At 41.5% G+C, this 15,454-nt stretch overlaps 1 protein-coding gene across 3 annotated transcripts in view; it reads right to left on the reverse strand.

The window, feature by feature from the left end:
* NOL8 (nucleolar protein 8) overlaps positions 1-15,454 on the reverse strand; it is a 67,176-nt gene that overhangs the window by 37,999 nt on the left and 13,723 nt on the right. For all 3 annotated transcript variants that reach the window (XM_030207110.1, XM_030207111.1, XM_030207112.1), the window contains 4 exons: positions 9,623-9,770; positions 5,984-6,052; positions 3,502-5,481; positions 797-916 (listed from right to left, as the gene is read on the reverse strand). In XM_030207110.1, coding sequence (XP_030062970.1) covers positions 797-916; positions 3,502-5,481; positions 5,984-6,052; positions 9,623-9,770 — 2,317 coding nt within the window. The remainder of the gene's footprint in view (positions 1-796; positions 917-3,501; positions 5,482-5,983; positions 6,053-9,622; positions 9,771-15,454) is intronic.

Genomic DNA, 15,454 nt, shown 5'->3' on the forward strand with positions numbered 1-15,454 from the left:
ATATCTTCATAGATATTACAAAGGGATGACTTATCTTATCTTTGAAGGCATAAGCAATATTGAAACCTTTTCCTCCATATTCACAGTGAAACAAGTCTAGACTTATAATTGGTTGGTTTGGCCTGTCAGGGTTCATGCGCAATCTGCTGCAAGATCCTGGCAGTCCCAGTAGCTGCAGATGTCTATTCCAGATATTAGGCCACACAAGACAGCAGTTAGAGCAAGCACTTCTGATGGAGCTATCAGGTTGTGCACAACGGAAGGAGGACATGTCTTTCAGTGGGAACTTTGGTGTATGGACTACCGGGGGAACAAGACATCAACAGGGTATGGCTTGAGAAGGAAAGTACTGCCTATGGGATGGTGTGGAAAAGGGACATATCCCTTAGTCAATTTCCCCATGGGACAGAAAAAACATTTTTTTTTTTAGTAGCATTGTCAAATGTCTTGTTTTTCCTGTGTGAAGTAACCCATGACTCTTTGTCAATAAAATAGAGCAGAGGACCGGAAGGATTTGAGACATTCCCATGTGAATTCACCGATTGAGACATGGGGCTCTCTCCACAAAGGCCTTTGCTATACACATATATACCTATTAGTGGTGTGTGTGTAGATTTCTTTCCCTTGGCTCTCCTAGAGATGGGAGTAAAAAGTCGATTATGAAACCTAACCAGGTGGGGGGGGGGGGGGGGGGGGGGGGTCTCAAGCAATCACCCTTATCACACATGGTAGGGGGGCCCCCTTTTCTGGGATATCAGAAAGTTTCTCTCTTCGCTGAAGCCGGCCCTGTACTTACTTTTGTTTCAGACGTTTCCCTTGAAACAAGTCCTCCACTAGATTTTTCCTCCATCTTATCTTCCATTTCACTATCCGATTCAAATACTATGTGGCTGCTTTTGCTGGTTGACTCACAGTCCTAAACAAAAATACCGGATATTAGTGGTACTCATAGAAATTATGCAGACATCTAATTTTAATGTATTATCCAAACTGCTCAGTCTCCAAAGAAATTTCTTATGAATTTATGAAAAGTTATCTTTATTTTTCAAAACTAAGATACACTTTTTTTTTGTTACATTTGTACCCCGCGCTTTCCCACTCATGGCAGGCTCAATGCGGCGGGCAATGGAGGGTTAAGTGACTTGCCCATAGTCACAAGGAGCTGCCTGTGCCGGGAATCGAACTCAGTTCCTCAGTTCCCCAGGACCAAAGTCCACCACCCTAACCACTAGGCCACTCCTTTAATCTGAGTTTTTCAAAAAAAATTTTTTTTTTTTTAACAAGATTACAGGGTTGTCCCCTCCTCAAATATTTTGATTTCCACCCAAAACTGCACTTTTCAAATTATATAAGTTGCAATGGAACTCTATGTGCATGAAATTGATTGACTGCACAGTAAAATATGTATTAACAAGCCAAATATGCTAATGACTATGCACTCCTAATCTCTGCTTATCAACACGATGCCAGGGATGTCCTTGCTTTGCTTGGGCCTTGAGGCATTCCTGCATGATGAAGTTCTACTGTCAGAGTTTTAATTTTCACACATAGCCTTGGGCTCTTCTGCTATATGCTAGCTGTAATGTCACACATTTTTATCCTCAGGCAACAGGCAAATATATTTCATATAAAAGAAATAATGAAGCCCGCTATGTTTGAATTTACTTTTAAACTGAATTGTAGACACAGAGACTACAAACATTTAAAAGGGGTCAGCTTGATAGAAGTTTGCAGAATTAAGCAGGAAAGAGTTCCCAACAGTATGGAATATGGTCTGTTATATATAGAACACTTTGGGGCTCATTTTCAAAAGAGAAAAACGTCAAAAAGTGTCAAAAAACACTATTTGGAAGATTTTTTCTCAAAATGTCCAAATTGGTATTGTCAAAACCTGTTTTGTAGATGTTTAGCTATGGAATTCATCTGCAGTGCGTCCAAATCACAAGGGGGTATGTGAGGGGCGTTTTGAAGGTGGGCGGACGTTTTACGGCAATAATGAAACAATACAAAAACATCTAGGGTGAAAACTTCAACCATTGGTCTACATCTGTTTTTATAACGAAGATGACATAAAAGGTGCCCTAAATGACCAGACGACCACTGGAATCCCTCCTTACTCCTCCAGTGGTCATTGACTCCCTTCCAGCCCCCAAAAATGTGAATAAAAATAGTACTCACAAGCCTTTATGACAGCCTCAGATGTTATAGCTAGGTCCATCAGATCAGCATGTGGGTCCCTGGAGTGGTGTAGTGGTGGGTGCAGTGCACTGTAGACAGGTGGACCCAGGTCCATACCTCCCCCTACCTGTTACACTTGTGGTGGAAACTGTGAGCTCTCCAAAAATTTACCAGAAACCCACTGTATCCACATATAGGTGCCTCTTTAACCATAAGGGCTATTTTAGTGGTGTACTGTTGGGGGTAATGGGTTTTGGAGGGCTCAGCAGACAAGATAAGGGAGTAGCGGTGATATATGTATCTGGGAGCATTTATATGAAGTCCACAGCATTGCCCCCTTGCTCTCCTGGGATGTCTGGGGAACAATCTGCTAAAAATGTCAGTCCCTCCTACATCACAATGGCTTGATTTTCTATATTTTTCACTTGTACCTTTTTTTTTTTTTTTTAAATGGCCTGGAAACATACAGACCACAAAACCTTGTTAAAAATGGTATTTTTTTTTTTTGAGAAAAAAAAAAAAGTTTTCGATTTGGATTTTGGACGTTTAGGGCAGTTTACTATGGTGCCCTAGTGTTTTTAGTGTACTAAAAATTAGCGCATGCTAACCGTGTAGATGCCATAGGAACATTATAGGCATCTACAAGGTCAAAGCACGCTGATTAGCACATGCTAAAAACGTTAATGCGCCTCTAGCGTGGTTTAGCAGACAGGGCCCTTAGGGCCTTATTCTATAAAGGTTATGCTCCTAAATTTATATGAATAATTTACATTCCTAAATTTATGTTCCTAAATTACGAGCATAATCTATTTTGGAGCACAGAGTATGTATAAATTTTAGGAGCATAACCTTTATAGAGTAAGGCCCTTAATGCAAAATATCTAAAGTCCAACTTAGATATACTGAAAATGTCCCTCCACAACACTCGGCAAAGAATACGAATGTAAGTATCTAAAAAAAAATCAAAGTGTTTGATAGAGCTAAGAGTGGCAGTATGACAGAAATCGAGTGAGCAGGTTGCCAATGATGGCCGCAAACCTGACACAGCTACAAGTTTCAAGAATAAGTGGCCATATAAACCACAAAGCTTCTGATTATTTTGACATAAACCTTGTGGCTTAAGGTGGCAGGTATTCCAAGTTAGACATCAGTTTGAAGGAGCAGGTGGGGAAACAGCCATCATATAGAAAGCATTGCTGAAGCTCTTGATCTACACACCACAACCTTAAATGTCTTCTGCATAGACTTTACACCAGTTTCATATGCTACTATTTCTGTGCATACTTTGTACTCCTCATCAGAGCAAACGGAAGGCTCACTTACCAGGTTAGAGAGAGCCCCTTGGATGAGCTGCTTTTGCTTGTCCCTCTCTCTCTGTCTTTCTTGTACGGCCGCCAGCCTCTTTTGATTGTCCAGCACCTGTTTAGAATGATCAGGGATCGGAGATTCCATTTTCTTTTGTAGGGAATCCACGCTGGATGGTGCAGCAGAAAGTGGAAAACTTCTGCTTTCAGGTTTGGTGATCTGGTATGATATGACAGGCACAAGGCTATGAGTATTGCTGCTTTCCTTCGCACTTGATTTACTTCTACTAGTACCATCACTTTGGTCTTCAGTACTAGAGTCACTGCTTGTGGTGCTGCTGGTTTCCTCCTCCATGCCAGATTTGGTGCTGCTTTCATCATTTCTTATGTTACTTTTAGCACCCTTTGTGATTAGTCTAAAGGATTTAATCTCTTTTCCTGCAGCTAGTCTTAAAACAGCATTGTCATCTTCTGAACTACTGGTGCCAGGTTTTAATTTCTCAAGCCCACTGCTGATGGTGCTTGGAATCTTTAGAACCTTTCTAGATACAGACTGGATGTTGTTCAAACCATTATCTTCATGGAAACATAACTTGTGAGTGGTGGACTCCAAACAAGAATCAGAAACCACTTCCCTTCTCCAAGAGTCACTAGAAGATAAGCACACAGGGTCTGCATTCATTGATGCTTCAGATGACTTCTTTTCCAACAGTGACCCTAATCCTTTGAAGGCTGGAAATTTCATACATGGCTCTCTTTTCTTTGGCTTATGCTCATCATCTGTACTCTCCTCTTCTAAAATAGAGGACAATATATCTTCTGGTTTTGTTGGCATTTTATTCATTGCTGATTTTTCAGCTACTGTCCCACCATTTTTCATCTTCTTAACTTTCCTGCTAGAGTCACACAGTTTCTCACTGCTAGTGATGCCTTCTCTGCTTTCTTCATTGGTAGATTCTGTGGCTAGTCTCTCTAAATCATTTAAAGACAGATCTAGGTGATAGCAGTTTTGCATCATGGTTTCATAGTCATCATCATCGCTTTCAGAATTACTACCTTTATCCTCCAAATCGGTTCCAGAACTACTTGACTCTGATTCATCATCAATTGCAGTGTCAGGCAGTGAACGCATCTTGTTTTCATCTCTCTTGTTGGGTCCTGAACTTCTAAGATCTATATTTTGTATTTCATTTGGAGTTGCACCTAGAGGAGTAATCACTGAATCATTATTATTCATGCTCTTGGATGCTTCAGTCTGATGTTTCTCCTTTTTTCCTAACTTTGGTTTCTGTGGGCATTCATTCTTCTGACTGTTCTGGTTGGGAGTTTTTTTCATTGCAATAATTTCATCTGTATCTGCAGAATCATACTCGTTGTCATCATCAATACCCTCTTTAACAGTGGCTTTCTGTCTTTGAGAAACAGATTTTGTTTTGGCTGGATCTGTTAAAGCCCAGTGAGTTTTATACTTCAACTCAAAGGTATCTCCAACAACCTCCAAATTAGAATCTTCATCTGCACTGTTTAGAATTCCCTTTTGCATTCTTTTTTCCATTTCTACCATAGCCTTAACTTCTTCTTCAGAATCAATTTCACTGTCAGACATGCTGTTCCTAAAGCTTGGATAATTGTTTGGAAATGGTTTCTTTTTTAGCTTGTTTGACTGCTGAGTATGAATATGAAGTGATTCAGATGGAATATCTAACTTTATCTTTGGTCTTTGGATCATTTTGCCTCTCTGTTCATTTTGTCTTTTGGATTTGAAATGACTGACAGAACTTAATGACCCAGAAGAATGTTCATTTTCTTGATGGCTCTGGATCCTGAGCTTTTTAGGTTGCATTTTTGGAGATGTGAACTCACCACGGCGTTTTTTGCTTATGTCATCATTTCCTGCTTCCAGTTGCCATGTGAGCTGTGATATGGGAATTGTGTCACTAGATTCACAGAACAGCTTGTTAATGTTGTGGCAATATTTTGATGGATCATATTTTATAAAGTTAGATCAAGTTAAGGATTAAGAACAAAACAATTATTTCTTTTATAACTAAAGGCAAGTGTGTACACATAGACATTTGGCCCACTGTAGCTCGCCTGCTCAGATTCTTTACTGCACAAAAAACCCCTCTTATGATTGCACCTTAAGTTTGGGGTTAATCTTTCAAGCTAATCAACTTTTATTTGGTTAAAATTTAAAACAGTTTTAGAGAACAGATTGTCCTCAAACACCATTAATGTAATTTACCAAAACTAACCAGCAGAGGGTACAATTTGAACACTTGAAAGAGATGCTTTGTCATGATTGGTATGTATCCTATTCTAAACTCTGGGCGAATGATGAAGATTTGCTAAAGAATCTTTGCTGAAGTCTTTTATACAGAGAAAACATGTTAAATGTGAAACTTGAATGCAAATAGAAAAGTGAATCTTAATGAAACCTGTGAAGAGAAACATCAAGGCAGTATTCAATTTTAAGGTTGTCCTCTTTACTGAAAGGATATTTTTCTTCTGTGTTGGCCTTTAAGATTAAGGACAGGTAACACTCTTCCAAATTTACTGACAACCCAGTCCTGTAGGGATTAAAAATTATGTAACAATAAAAGTTCAAAGTGATATGCTGCTAACTATAAAGGTATACTAAAAAAACAAAATCATTCCACAGCAGACAGAGATGTGATGGAGAAGACTGCAAGTGCTCAAGAAACTTCTGTTTTTGAAACAGAGACTATGAGGCATATTTTCAAAGCACTTTGGGAGGCTAAGTTCCATAGGTTTCTATGGAACTTTGGGAGGCTAAGTGCTTTGAAAATGAGCCTCAATGGGCACTTTGAGTCAGTAATTTCAGAAAAGCCAATTCAAGTATTCTCACCATTTGGACTTTCAGATATAAAAGAGGTGCATTTCTGAGAAGATCTTCAGAATAGAGACGTCCACGTCAGCATGCCCCAAACGGACGTCCATCTCGCATACATTTTCAAACAGGATACAGCCTGTTCAAAACTGAGATGCATGTCCATACACTGGAAATGTCTAGCATGAACATACATTTCACAAACTGAAACATCCAAATTTTGAATGGGGGAAAACAAGGGATATGGTAGCATTCTTAGAAAACAGCCACACAAACATCCATGCAGAGCAAATGGTCAGCCTAGTGGTTAGTGCACTAGACTGTAAACCAATGGACCCAGGTTCAAATCCCACTTTAACTCTGTTTTCTGTATTTGTGACTTCTCCAGGAACAGAAAAATGCCTACTGTACCTGAATGTACACCAACAGACTTCAGGCTTGCAGGTGGCTTAGGTACAGTAGGTATTTTTCTGGAAGGCTACAATTAAAAGAGTTGAAGTTAGTTTTGAACCTGTCTCTCTTGTTTTACTGTTCACTGCACTAACTAGACCTGCTTCATGCTCTGTTAAGAATGCTATAATGCCTGAAACTATCATATAGCCTGGTATCTCCTTACTGTTTCACTTTCAGAGGAGCGAGAAGGGGACAGCGACCACTTGGGAAATTAAGGAGGCGTCATACCTTAATCTCTCCAGTGGACTGCTGCTCAGAGCACCTTTCTGTAACCTGGATGTTCTTGAAACAGGTCTAAATAAGGACATCCTTTTTTTTAGACATGAATATTTCTTCCTCTTTAGTAATTGCTGTTGGACATCCAGATTTTAGGCCCTCCCTAGTGCCACCCAAAACAAACACTCTTGCTATTTGGATGTACTGCAGGACTGGATGTCCCTATTGTGTCTTTGCAAAAATTGAGACGTTCAGATACTTTGAAAATGAGTGCCAAGTCAACATTACACTCAATACATCAAATTATTCTCGAGAAGGTTTTTGCCACTTTTAATTTTTAGCAGTGATACCAATATATAAAGCTATCCCTCTTTTGTAGCTTCTGTGAAATACAGTATTCTATAACTTATTTCCATAGAAATAGAGGTAGGTTTACTCAGATGAAATCTGATCCAGTTTTTCTTAACATGGTGACCAGAAAGTTGGATCGGAAAAAAATGCTTAATGTGTGTACTTACATTTCAACAAGGCCTTAGACATGGTTCTGTACAGACAACTCAAACTGAGTGCCCTTGTCCTAAACTGACTGACTAGGTCGAAAAACTCTCAAAGCTCAGAAAACAGCCTCACCAAAGCTGCTGAGATTGCAGTTGAAATACAGCCATATACATTTCCATCTGCTCAGCTGCAGGTGGAAACGCTTGTGTCCGAAGTACATGGTGTATGAATAAATATTTTATAACCTAGGCAATGTTTTCCAAATCCAGTCCTGGAGTACCCATTGCCAGTCAAGTTTTCAGGATATCCTCAATGAATATGCATGCCTCCATTATCTTTCACGAATATTCACTGTGGATATCCTGAAAACCTAACTGGCAATGGGTACTCCAGGACTGGACTTGGGAAACACTAACCTAGGCATGTACATCATGACTTTGTCCATGCTCTGCCCAAACATGCCTACAAAGGCTGTATAAAAATACACATGTTCTTTCACTGTATGTACTTTTATATGGGGTATTTTTATAAGAGGGAAAGGGAAATGGGACTTGATATACCACCTTTCTGAGGTTTTTCCAACTATATTTTTCCAACTATATTTTTCCAACTATATTCAAAGCGGTTTACATATATTCAGGTACTTATTTTGTACCAGGGGCAATGGAGGGCTAAGTGATTTGCCCAGAGTCACAAGGAGCTGCAGTGGGAATCGAACTGAGTTCCCCAGGATCAAAGTCCACTGCACTAACCACTAGGCTAATCCTCCACTCGAGGATTAGCCCAGTAGTTAGTGGCATTTTACACATGCATACGCACAAAAAAACCCTTTTTAAAATTAGCCTGTTTCCCCTAATCCTAGAAAGTTGCATGCTCAAATTTGAAACTAATGCACAAATTTGCATGTGCAACTTACAGAATAAGGGAATAACGTTAGTTGTGCGTGTAACTTGAGCCGATAACGGGTGCTAACAAGCAATAGGCTAGGATTGGCCTTAACTTGTGCTAATTAGCTCCAATTAGCAGTTACACACACACACACACACCTGCCATTAGTCAGTATTCTATAAATTGTGCACTCAAATTCCAGAGTGCACAACTTCAAGGGAGGTGGGGGCGTGGACCTGGGGGGGGGATGTGCAGGGGGGGGGAATGTGCAGGTCAGAGGTGTGTCAAGCACTGAATTGCACAGATTATAGAATAGCACTTAGCCTACAGTTAGATGCGAGCACGTACACTAGCCATTGGGTCAGAATAAGCATTCGTACCTAAATGTGGACGTACACTAGTATTCTATAATGGCAGTTGCATGCACAACTGTTGATGTAGAATTTATACTTAGCGCACATCATTCCAGCGCCTAAATTTTGGCCATCTGCAGAGAATTACCCCCCCCCCCCCCATGTCCATTTATTTATTCTATTATTTAGTCTTCCTGACAGTACCCACAACAGGTTACAGAATTACATTCATAATGCAATAAAACAAAACAATATAAAATTAAATAACAGTTCCAGCGTGACAATTTCCATTACAACTCAAACTTATGACATCCTAAAAGCTCATTAATGGATCTCACAGAGGGAGGACCCTTATTCCACAAACAGATCATGAAATAAGAGTAAGCTTGAGAATAAACACACTCCAGAGTCAAAAAGTAGAAAAAAAGAGGACACAAAGTCCAAGGTTTGGTGTACCGACTCCACAGTCCAGCTCTGAAAAGAGACTTAACCTCATCTCACTTGCACCTAAGATAGGATTTCAGTGATAATTTCCTCAAATCAAAGTACTACACAACTTTATTTGGGTGTTTCAGGCTGCAAAACATTGGACATCACTTCCTGGTAGTCTTCGTCAGATTAGTGAATATTATTCTTTTAGAAATGATTTAAAATTCTTTTTATCAGATGACCATTTAGTTTTTTAGATCATTATCTTAATATCTTTTATATTGTGTATTCATAGAAGGTAAGTTTCCATTTTTATATTTTGTAAACTGCAGTAAATTACTTTTGGAGGTATTTGTGGTATGGAAATATTGGATTATGTTATGTTACAAAATTCTTGTGTTCCACTTCATTGCCTCCATCTTTTACTATAGAATTATTGTATATTTTCACACCTTGTGGTCAGGTACTTCAGTTCCTGGTACTGCTTTCAGCTGAAAATCCACTACTCCGGCTTTTCTCAGGGACTCCATTAGACTTGATCTGCTGTCTGTGAGAGGCTTTTCTTTCTTTTCCTTCACTTCTTGCCTCTCTTGTACCAGCCTGAATAAAATACGGCAGAGGGTTATGAGCCCAGAGATAATAAATTATTTATTTAAAAATATCAGCTGATGCCTTCAGTCAAAGGCTAGCCCCTAAGCTATTATCGCTAATTGGGGATAAGTGGCAAAACAACAACTAATTCATTCAGTGGTGTGCTGGAGGTGGCTTGCACTGGCATTTTACTGAATTATGCGAGCCAGCTGTTGATGGAGCCAGGCACTCAGCACACAAACATTTGGGGTTTTTTTTTTCTGCTCCTCTCTCCCTAAACCCTCACCCACCCATGAGTCCAGCATACCTCAGTTTCCTACCTCATATCCTCCCTCAGGTCCATCCCCTCTCACCGCTGTCAAACTTTACTCTTCCAGCAGTGCTAGTGGTAACATGCTGTCTGGCCAATCTGGAGCCTTTTCTCTGCCAGATCCTGCCCATGCGTAAGCAGGAAGTTGCATAAGCAGGGCAGGACATGGCACAGAAAAAGTTCCGGGTCGAGCAGGCAGCGCGTTACCGCTAGAGCTGCTGGAAGAGTAAGCTTTGAAGAATGGACGGTGAGGGAAAAGATCAGCTTGAAAGCTGAGAGAGATATGGACTTGTGGGGGGAGGGAGATGATGCTGTGATTGGTTGAGAACAGGAGACAGCATGAACTCAAAAAAAGTTAAAGCTAATTAGGTTAGTCTATTCTCAAGGAACAGTTAGCGGGATGGGAACAGCTGAAGGATGTAGAACAGCAATGGACTGAAAGAAGCTATATTAAATGCAACTAACCTTTGTGTTAGAAAATTACATAAATGTAAGAAGAAAAGAAGGTCTCTCTGGTATTCGAATGTAGTAGCTGAAAAGATAAGGGAAAGGAGGCTAGCCTTTGCACGTTATAAGACGACTCAGAAAGATGAAGACAGGAGAGAACACCTAAATAATTGAAGAGAAGCTGGAAAAGCTATCAGGAAATTGAAGCGGCAAATGGAGGAAAAGATAGCTAATACGGTAAAATTGGGGGACAAGACCTTTTTCAGATATGTAAATGACAAGAGGAAGTGTCATAATAGCACTGTGAGGCTCAAAGCTGAGGGAGAGAAATATGTGGAAGATGATAAGGATAAAGCTGAACTGCTTAATGATTATTTTAGCTCTGTGTTCACGAATGAAAGACCGGGGGTAGGGCTGCAGAAAACAAAGGCTAAAGTGGATGGATGGATGGTAGACCAAGACCCGTTTACGGAGGACTGTGTTCGTGAGGAGCTTGCCAAACTAAAAGTAGACAGAGCGATGGGGCCTGATGGGATACACCCGAGGGTGCTTAAGGAACTTGGAGAAGTTCTGTCGGCTCCGCTGACGGACCTCTTCAATGCTTCCTTAGAAACTGGAGTGGTCCTGGTGGACTAAAGAAGGGCGGATGTGGTTCCTTTGCACAAGAGTGGAAGTAAGGAGGAGGTAGGGAATTACAGACCTGTCAGTCTGACCTCGGTGGTGAGTAAGCTAATGGAAACGCTTCTAAAGAGGATTGTGACATTTCTTGAACTACACGAAATGCGGGACCCGAGGCAGCATGGCTTCATTAGTGGCAGGTCGTATCAGACGAATCTGACTGTCTTCTTCGACTGGGTGACCAAACAGTTGGATGTGGGAGGGGCGCTTGATGTGGTATACTTGGATTCAGCAAAGCCTTTGACACGGTTCCAACAGGCGACTGGTAAATAAATTGAGTGCCCTCGGTGTGGGACCTAGAGTAACTGACTGGGTAAAAAATTGGTTGAATGGTAGGAGACAGAGGGTGGTGGTAAATGGAGCTTGCTCTGAAGAAAAGGAGGTCGTCAGTGGAGTACCGCAGGGATCAGTCCTAGGGCCGGCTATTTTTAACGTCTTTGTGAGCGATATTGCTGAAGGGCTGTCTGGTAAGGTTTGTCTCTTTGTGGATGATACTAAACTCTGCAAGAGGGTGGACACCCTGGAGGGTGTGAATGACATGAGGAATGACCTAGCAAACCTAGAGGAATGGACCGATATTTGGCAACTAAGGTTTAATCCCAAAAAATGCCGGGTCATGCACTTGGGTCGCAAAAATCTGAGGGAACAATACAGTATAGGGGGTGTAGTGCTTCAGTGTGTGAAGGAAGAGCGGGACTTGGGGGTGATTGTGTCTGACGACCTTAAAGCTTTCAAACAGGTAGAAAAAGCAACGGCCAAAGCCAGAAGGATGCTTGGGTGCATAAAGAGAGGCATGACCAGCAGGAAAAAGGAGGGGACAGTGCTGTTGTATAAGTCTCTGGTGAGGCCTCATTTGGAGTACTGCATGCAGTTCTGGAGACCGCACCTACGGACAGATATAAACAGGATGGAGTCGGTCCAGAGGGTGGCTATGAAATTAGTAAGCGGTCCTGAATGCAAAAATTATAGGGACAGGCTTATGAACCTACTACTTATAACATGTATACGCTGGAAGAGAGGAGACATGATAGAAACGTTTAAATATCTCAAAGGCATTTATGTACAGGAAGAGAGCCTTTTTCAAATGAAGGAGAGTTCTGGAATGAGGGGGCATATGACAAAGTTAAGAGGGAATAGGCTTAGGAGTAACCTAAGGAAGTATTATTTCACAGAAAGGGTGGTGGAGGCGTGGAATGGCCTCCCGGTGGAGGAGTCGAGGACTGTTCCAGAATTTAAATAGGCATGGGATAAGCATGTGGGATCACTTAGGAACAGGAAGAATTAGGGGTTACAGAGGTTGGACAGACTGGATGGGTCATATGGCCTTTATCTGCAGTTATGTTTCTATTTCCCCTTCCCTGTGAAGCAGTCTTCGCCAAAAACTCAAAACAAACACAAGTAAACCTATGAGCTGCTGCATCCATGTTGTCTTTCTTTATTGTTGGTAGCATTTTAATTTAATCTCACTTATATTTTCAAATAGGCCGGCTTGTGCAGCACACGGATGTACACAAATGGAATAAGTTTTCACAGGTAGAGTTGTAATTTCTTACAAATGTCATTTGGAGGGGCTGGTTATAGGGACATCCTAGCACTGTTATATTCACGCAAAAATTTTTTTCTTCTGGTAAAGGGCCACTAAAACAGATATCATGTTATAAGAATCAGGTGCTCAACATGCAAAGATTCTATTTATTTACTTATGACATTTATATCCCACATTAAACATGAATTAGATTGAAACCTGGAAGCATTACAATCTTTTTTTTTTCCCTGTGCCTAGATCAAAAGAGGAAGATGGTTGTGGGAACTTGATACTTTTGTTTTGTTGGAATGCAGTGGTATATTATTATAACAAAAACCACGTAATATTGTTTATTACTACTATTTAAAAGAGAGAGATTAAATAATGAGGGCAGAGCTACCTTCATACAGAAGTCCAGAGCCAGTCTAAAAGTGCCAACATTTTCCAGTTCTGTGGTATATATTTATTTCTTCTTCAAGACCGTTTGGTTGTAAAAGGCATGGTTTTTTGGGAGGTGGGGGTTAATCTTTGTCTCCTGGATGTGTGTTTGTATACAGATGAATCCCAGGAATGATGATGGATAAGGAAATGCAGCAGTAGAACACATGGAGCTGAATGACATTTATGTTCATACAAAGTTAATTATTTTCAGTAGAAATTAAATCTGTTGGCTGCTTGCTATGTGAATATTCCATCACTCTTTCATTATTGCTACCAAATATTACATATTTAGGGCATATGCCTTAAAACATAAATTAAATTCATTTATCTAGACCTTACATGCACATGGTATTGTTTGTTAAACCCAAAGGCAAAACCTAAGGGTGGTTAAACAATTTGGTATAAACTGTGTTGTCTTTACTTGTTTTGTACTGCTTTTGGTCCTACTGATCTGTACCATCTGTTGTGTTATTTTGTTGAGTGGAAATAGTTGGGAGGGCTTATAGAAAGGGAAGGGAAGGGTTCTTGGGGTTGCATGGCCATATGGAATTTACAGTAAAGAATACTGTATATTTTAATATTTGTAAATTGGTTGCTACACTGTACCTTTGTACCAATAAAACATATAATAAAGTTACACATATTCATATCTTTTTTTGGGTGGGGGTGGGGAAAGAGCCTGTTAAACATTTACCAGCACACCACTGAATACATTAATTAATGAGTCCAGTGTCCAAGCCTCGCTACCTGAGGGCGCCGAGACATGAGTCCTGGAGCTCTTAGGTCATTTGAAGGTGGATTCAACCACCAGAGAGTGGTGTGGCAGTTGAGCCCTCTTGAATCCTGGAACCTTCTGGATACAATATTGCTTATCCACCTTCTTAGGTGCAACCTGCACCGAGAGGAGAGATCCCCAGTTTTTTAGTTCGTGCGTCTTTAAGGATAGGATGCAATGGTACTGTGATCCCTTCCTTAGGAGGGGACTCACTGTCCAGGACAGTCAACATTTCTGCTCTGGGCCCTTTCTCAGTCTTTAACAAGACTGGTGTCATGACTGTGGTCATGCCCCATGTCCAGACTCTTCTTTCCTTCAGGTGATCAGGTTCTGCAGCTTCTCTGGACTGCCTTCTTCTGCATTAATGCGATTGTTGCCCGTATCACTGTTTCTCAAGCTTCATTCCAGAGATTATCCAAACCTCACTATGATGTTCCTGTATTCAAGCTCACTCCAGAGTCTATCTAAGCCTTAAGTCTGATGTCCCAGTATCTTAGCCTCCTCCTGGTGTCCCTGCTGTGCTCTGCAGTGTGTTCCAAGCCTCATTCCAGGGCACCAGAGGTTCTGACATCAGTGAGGGCCTTTATAAGGAACCTAGGGACTTTCATGAATTGCCTTTGCATCAAGCTAGCCTTATTCAAGAAGCCTGGTTCCTGCGAGTCCTGTTTCTATGAGCCTTGTTCCTGAAGCCATGTTCCTGTAGTCCTGTTTCTTATTCCTGCCCCAGCAAAGTCTTGTTCCTAGTTCCTGCTCCAGTCGTGCTGTTCCTGGTTCTTACCTAGTCCTGTGCCCTGCCCGGGTGGTTCGTTAGCTGCTACCGGAAACCAGTGGCGGCCCAAGGGCTCACCTTCCCTGAGTTTGTGACAAGTTGCGAAGGCCATGAGCTCAGCAGAATCACCCACCCTGCAGATACTTCAGCAAGTGGTTCTCCAGCTACATAGCTGATGCTGTCCAGACCTGGTTCCAGTTCCCGCACAGCTCCTGCATACTGTCCTGGTTCCAGTTCCAGCATAGCTACTGCTTCCAGCCCTGGTTCCAGTTCAGTTCCTGCATACTGTCCTGGTTCCAGTTGCAGTGCAACTCCTTCTTCCATTCCTGGTTCCAGTCCCAGCAAAAGCGCCAGCTTCTAGCACAACATTTGCCTCCAGCTCAGTTCTTGCATCCTGTCCTGGTTCCAGTTCCAACACAAGCTTCAGCTTCTAGCACAGCTCTTGCTTCCAGTTCCAGAACAGCTCCTGCTTCCAGTCCCAGTTCAGTTCTTGCATAGTATCCTGGATCCAGTTGCAGTGCAACTCCTGCTTCCATTCCTGGTTCCAGTCCCAGCCCAAGCTTCAGCTTCTAGAACAGCCTTTGCCTTCAGCTGTTCCTGCTTCCAGGCCTGGTTCCAGTTCCAGCACAGTTCCAGTCCTGCTTCCAGCCATGGTCCTGGTTCCAGCACAGTTCCAGCTTCCAGGCCTGGTTCCAGTTCCAGCGCAGCCTCTGTCTCTAGTACAACTTCCTTTGATGCCTGTGGACGT

Source organism: Microcaecilia unicolor, chromosome 6 (genome assembly GCF_901765095.1).
Source record: "Microcaecilia unicolor chromosome 6, aMicUni1.1, whole genome shotgun sequence".
NCBI classification, from domain to species: domain Eukaryota; kingdom Metazoa; phylum Chordata; class Amphibia; order Gymnophiona; family Siphonopidae; genus Microcaecilia; species Microcaecilia unicolor.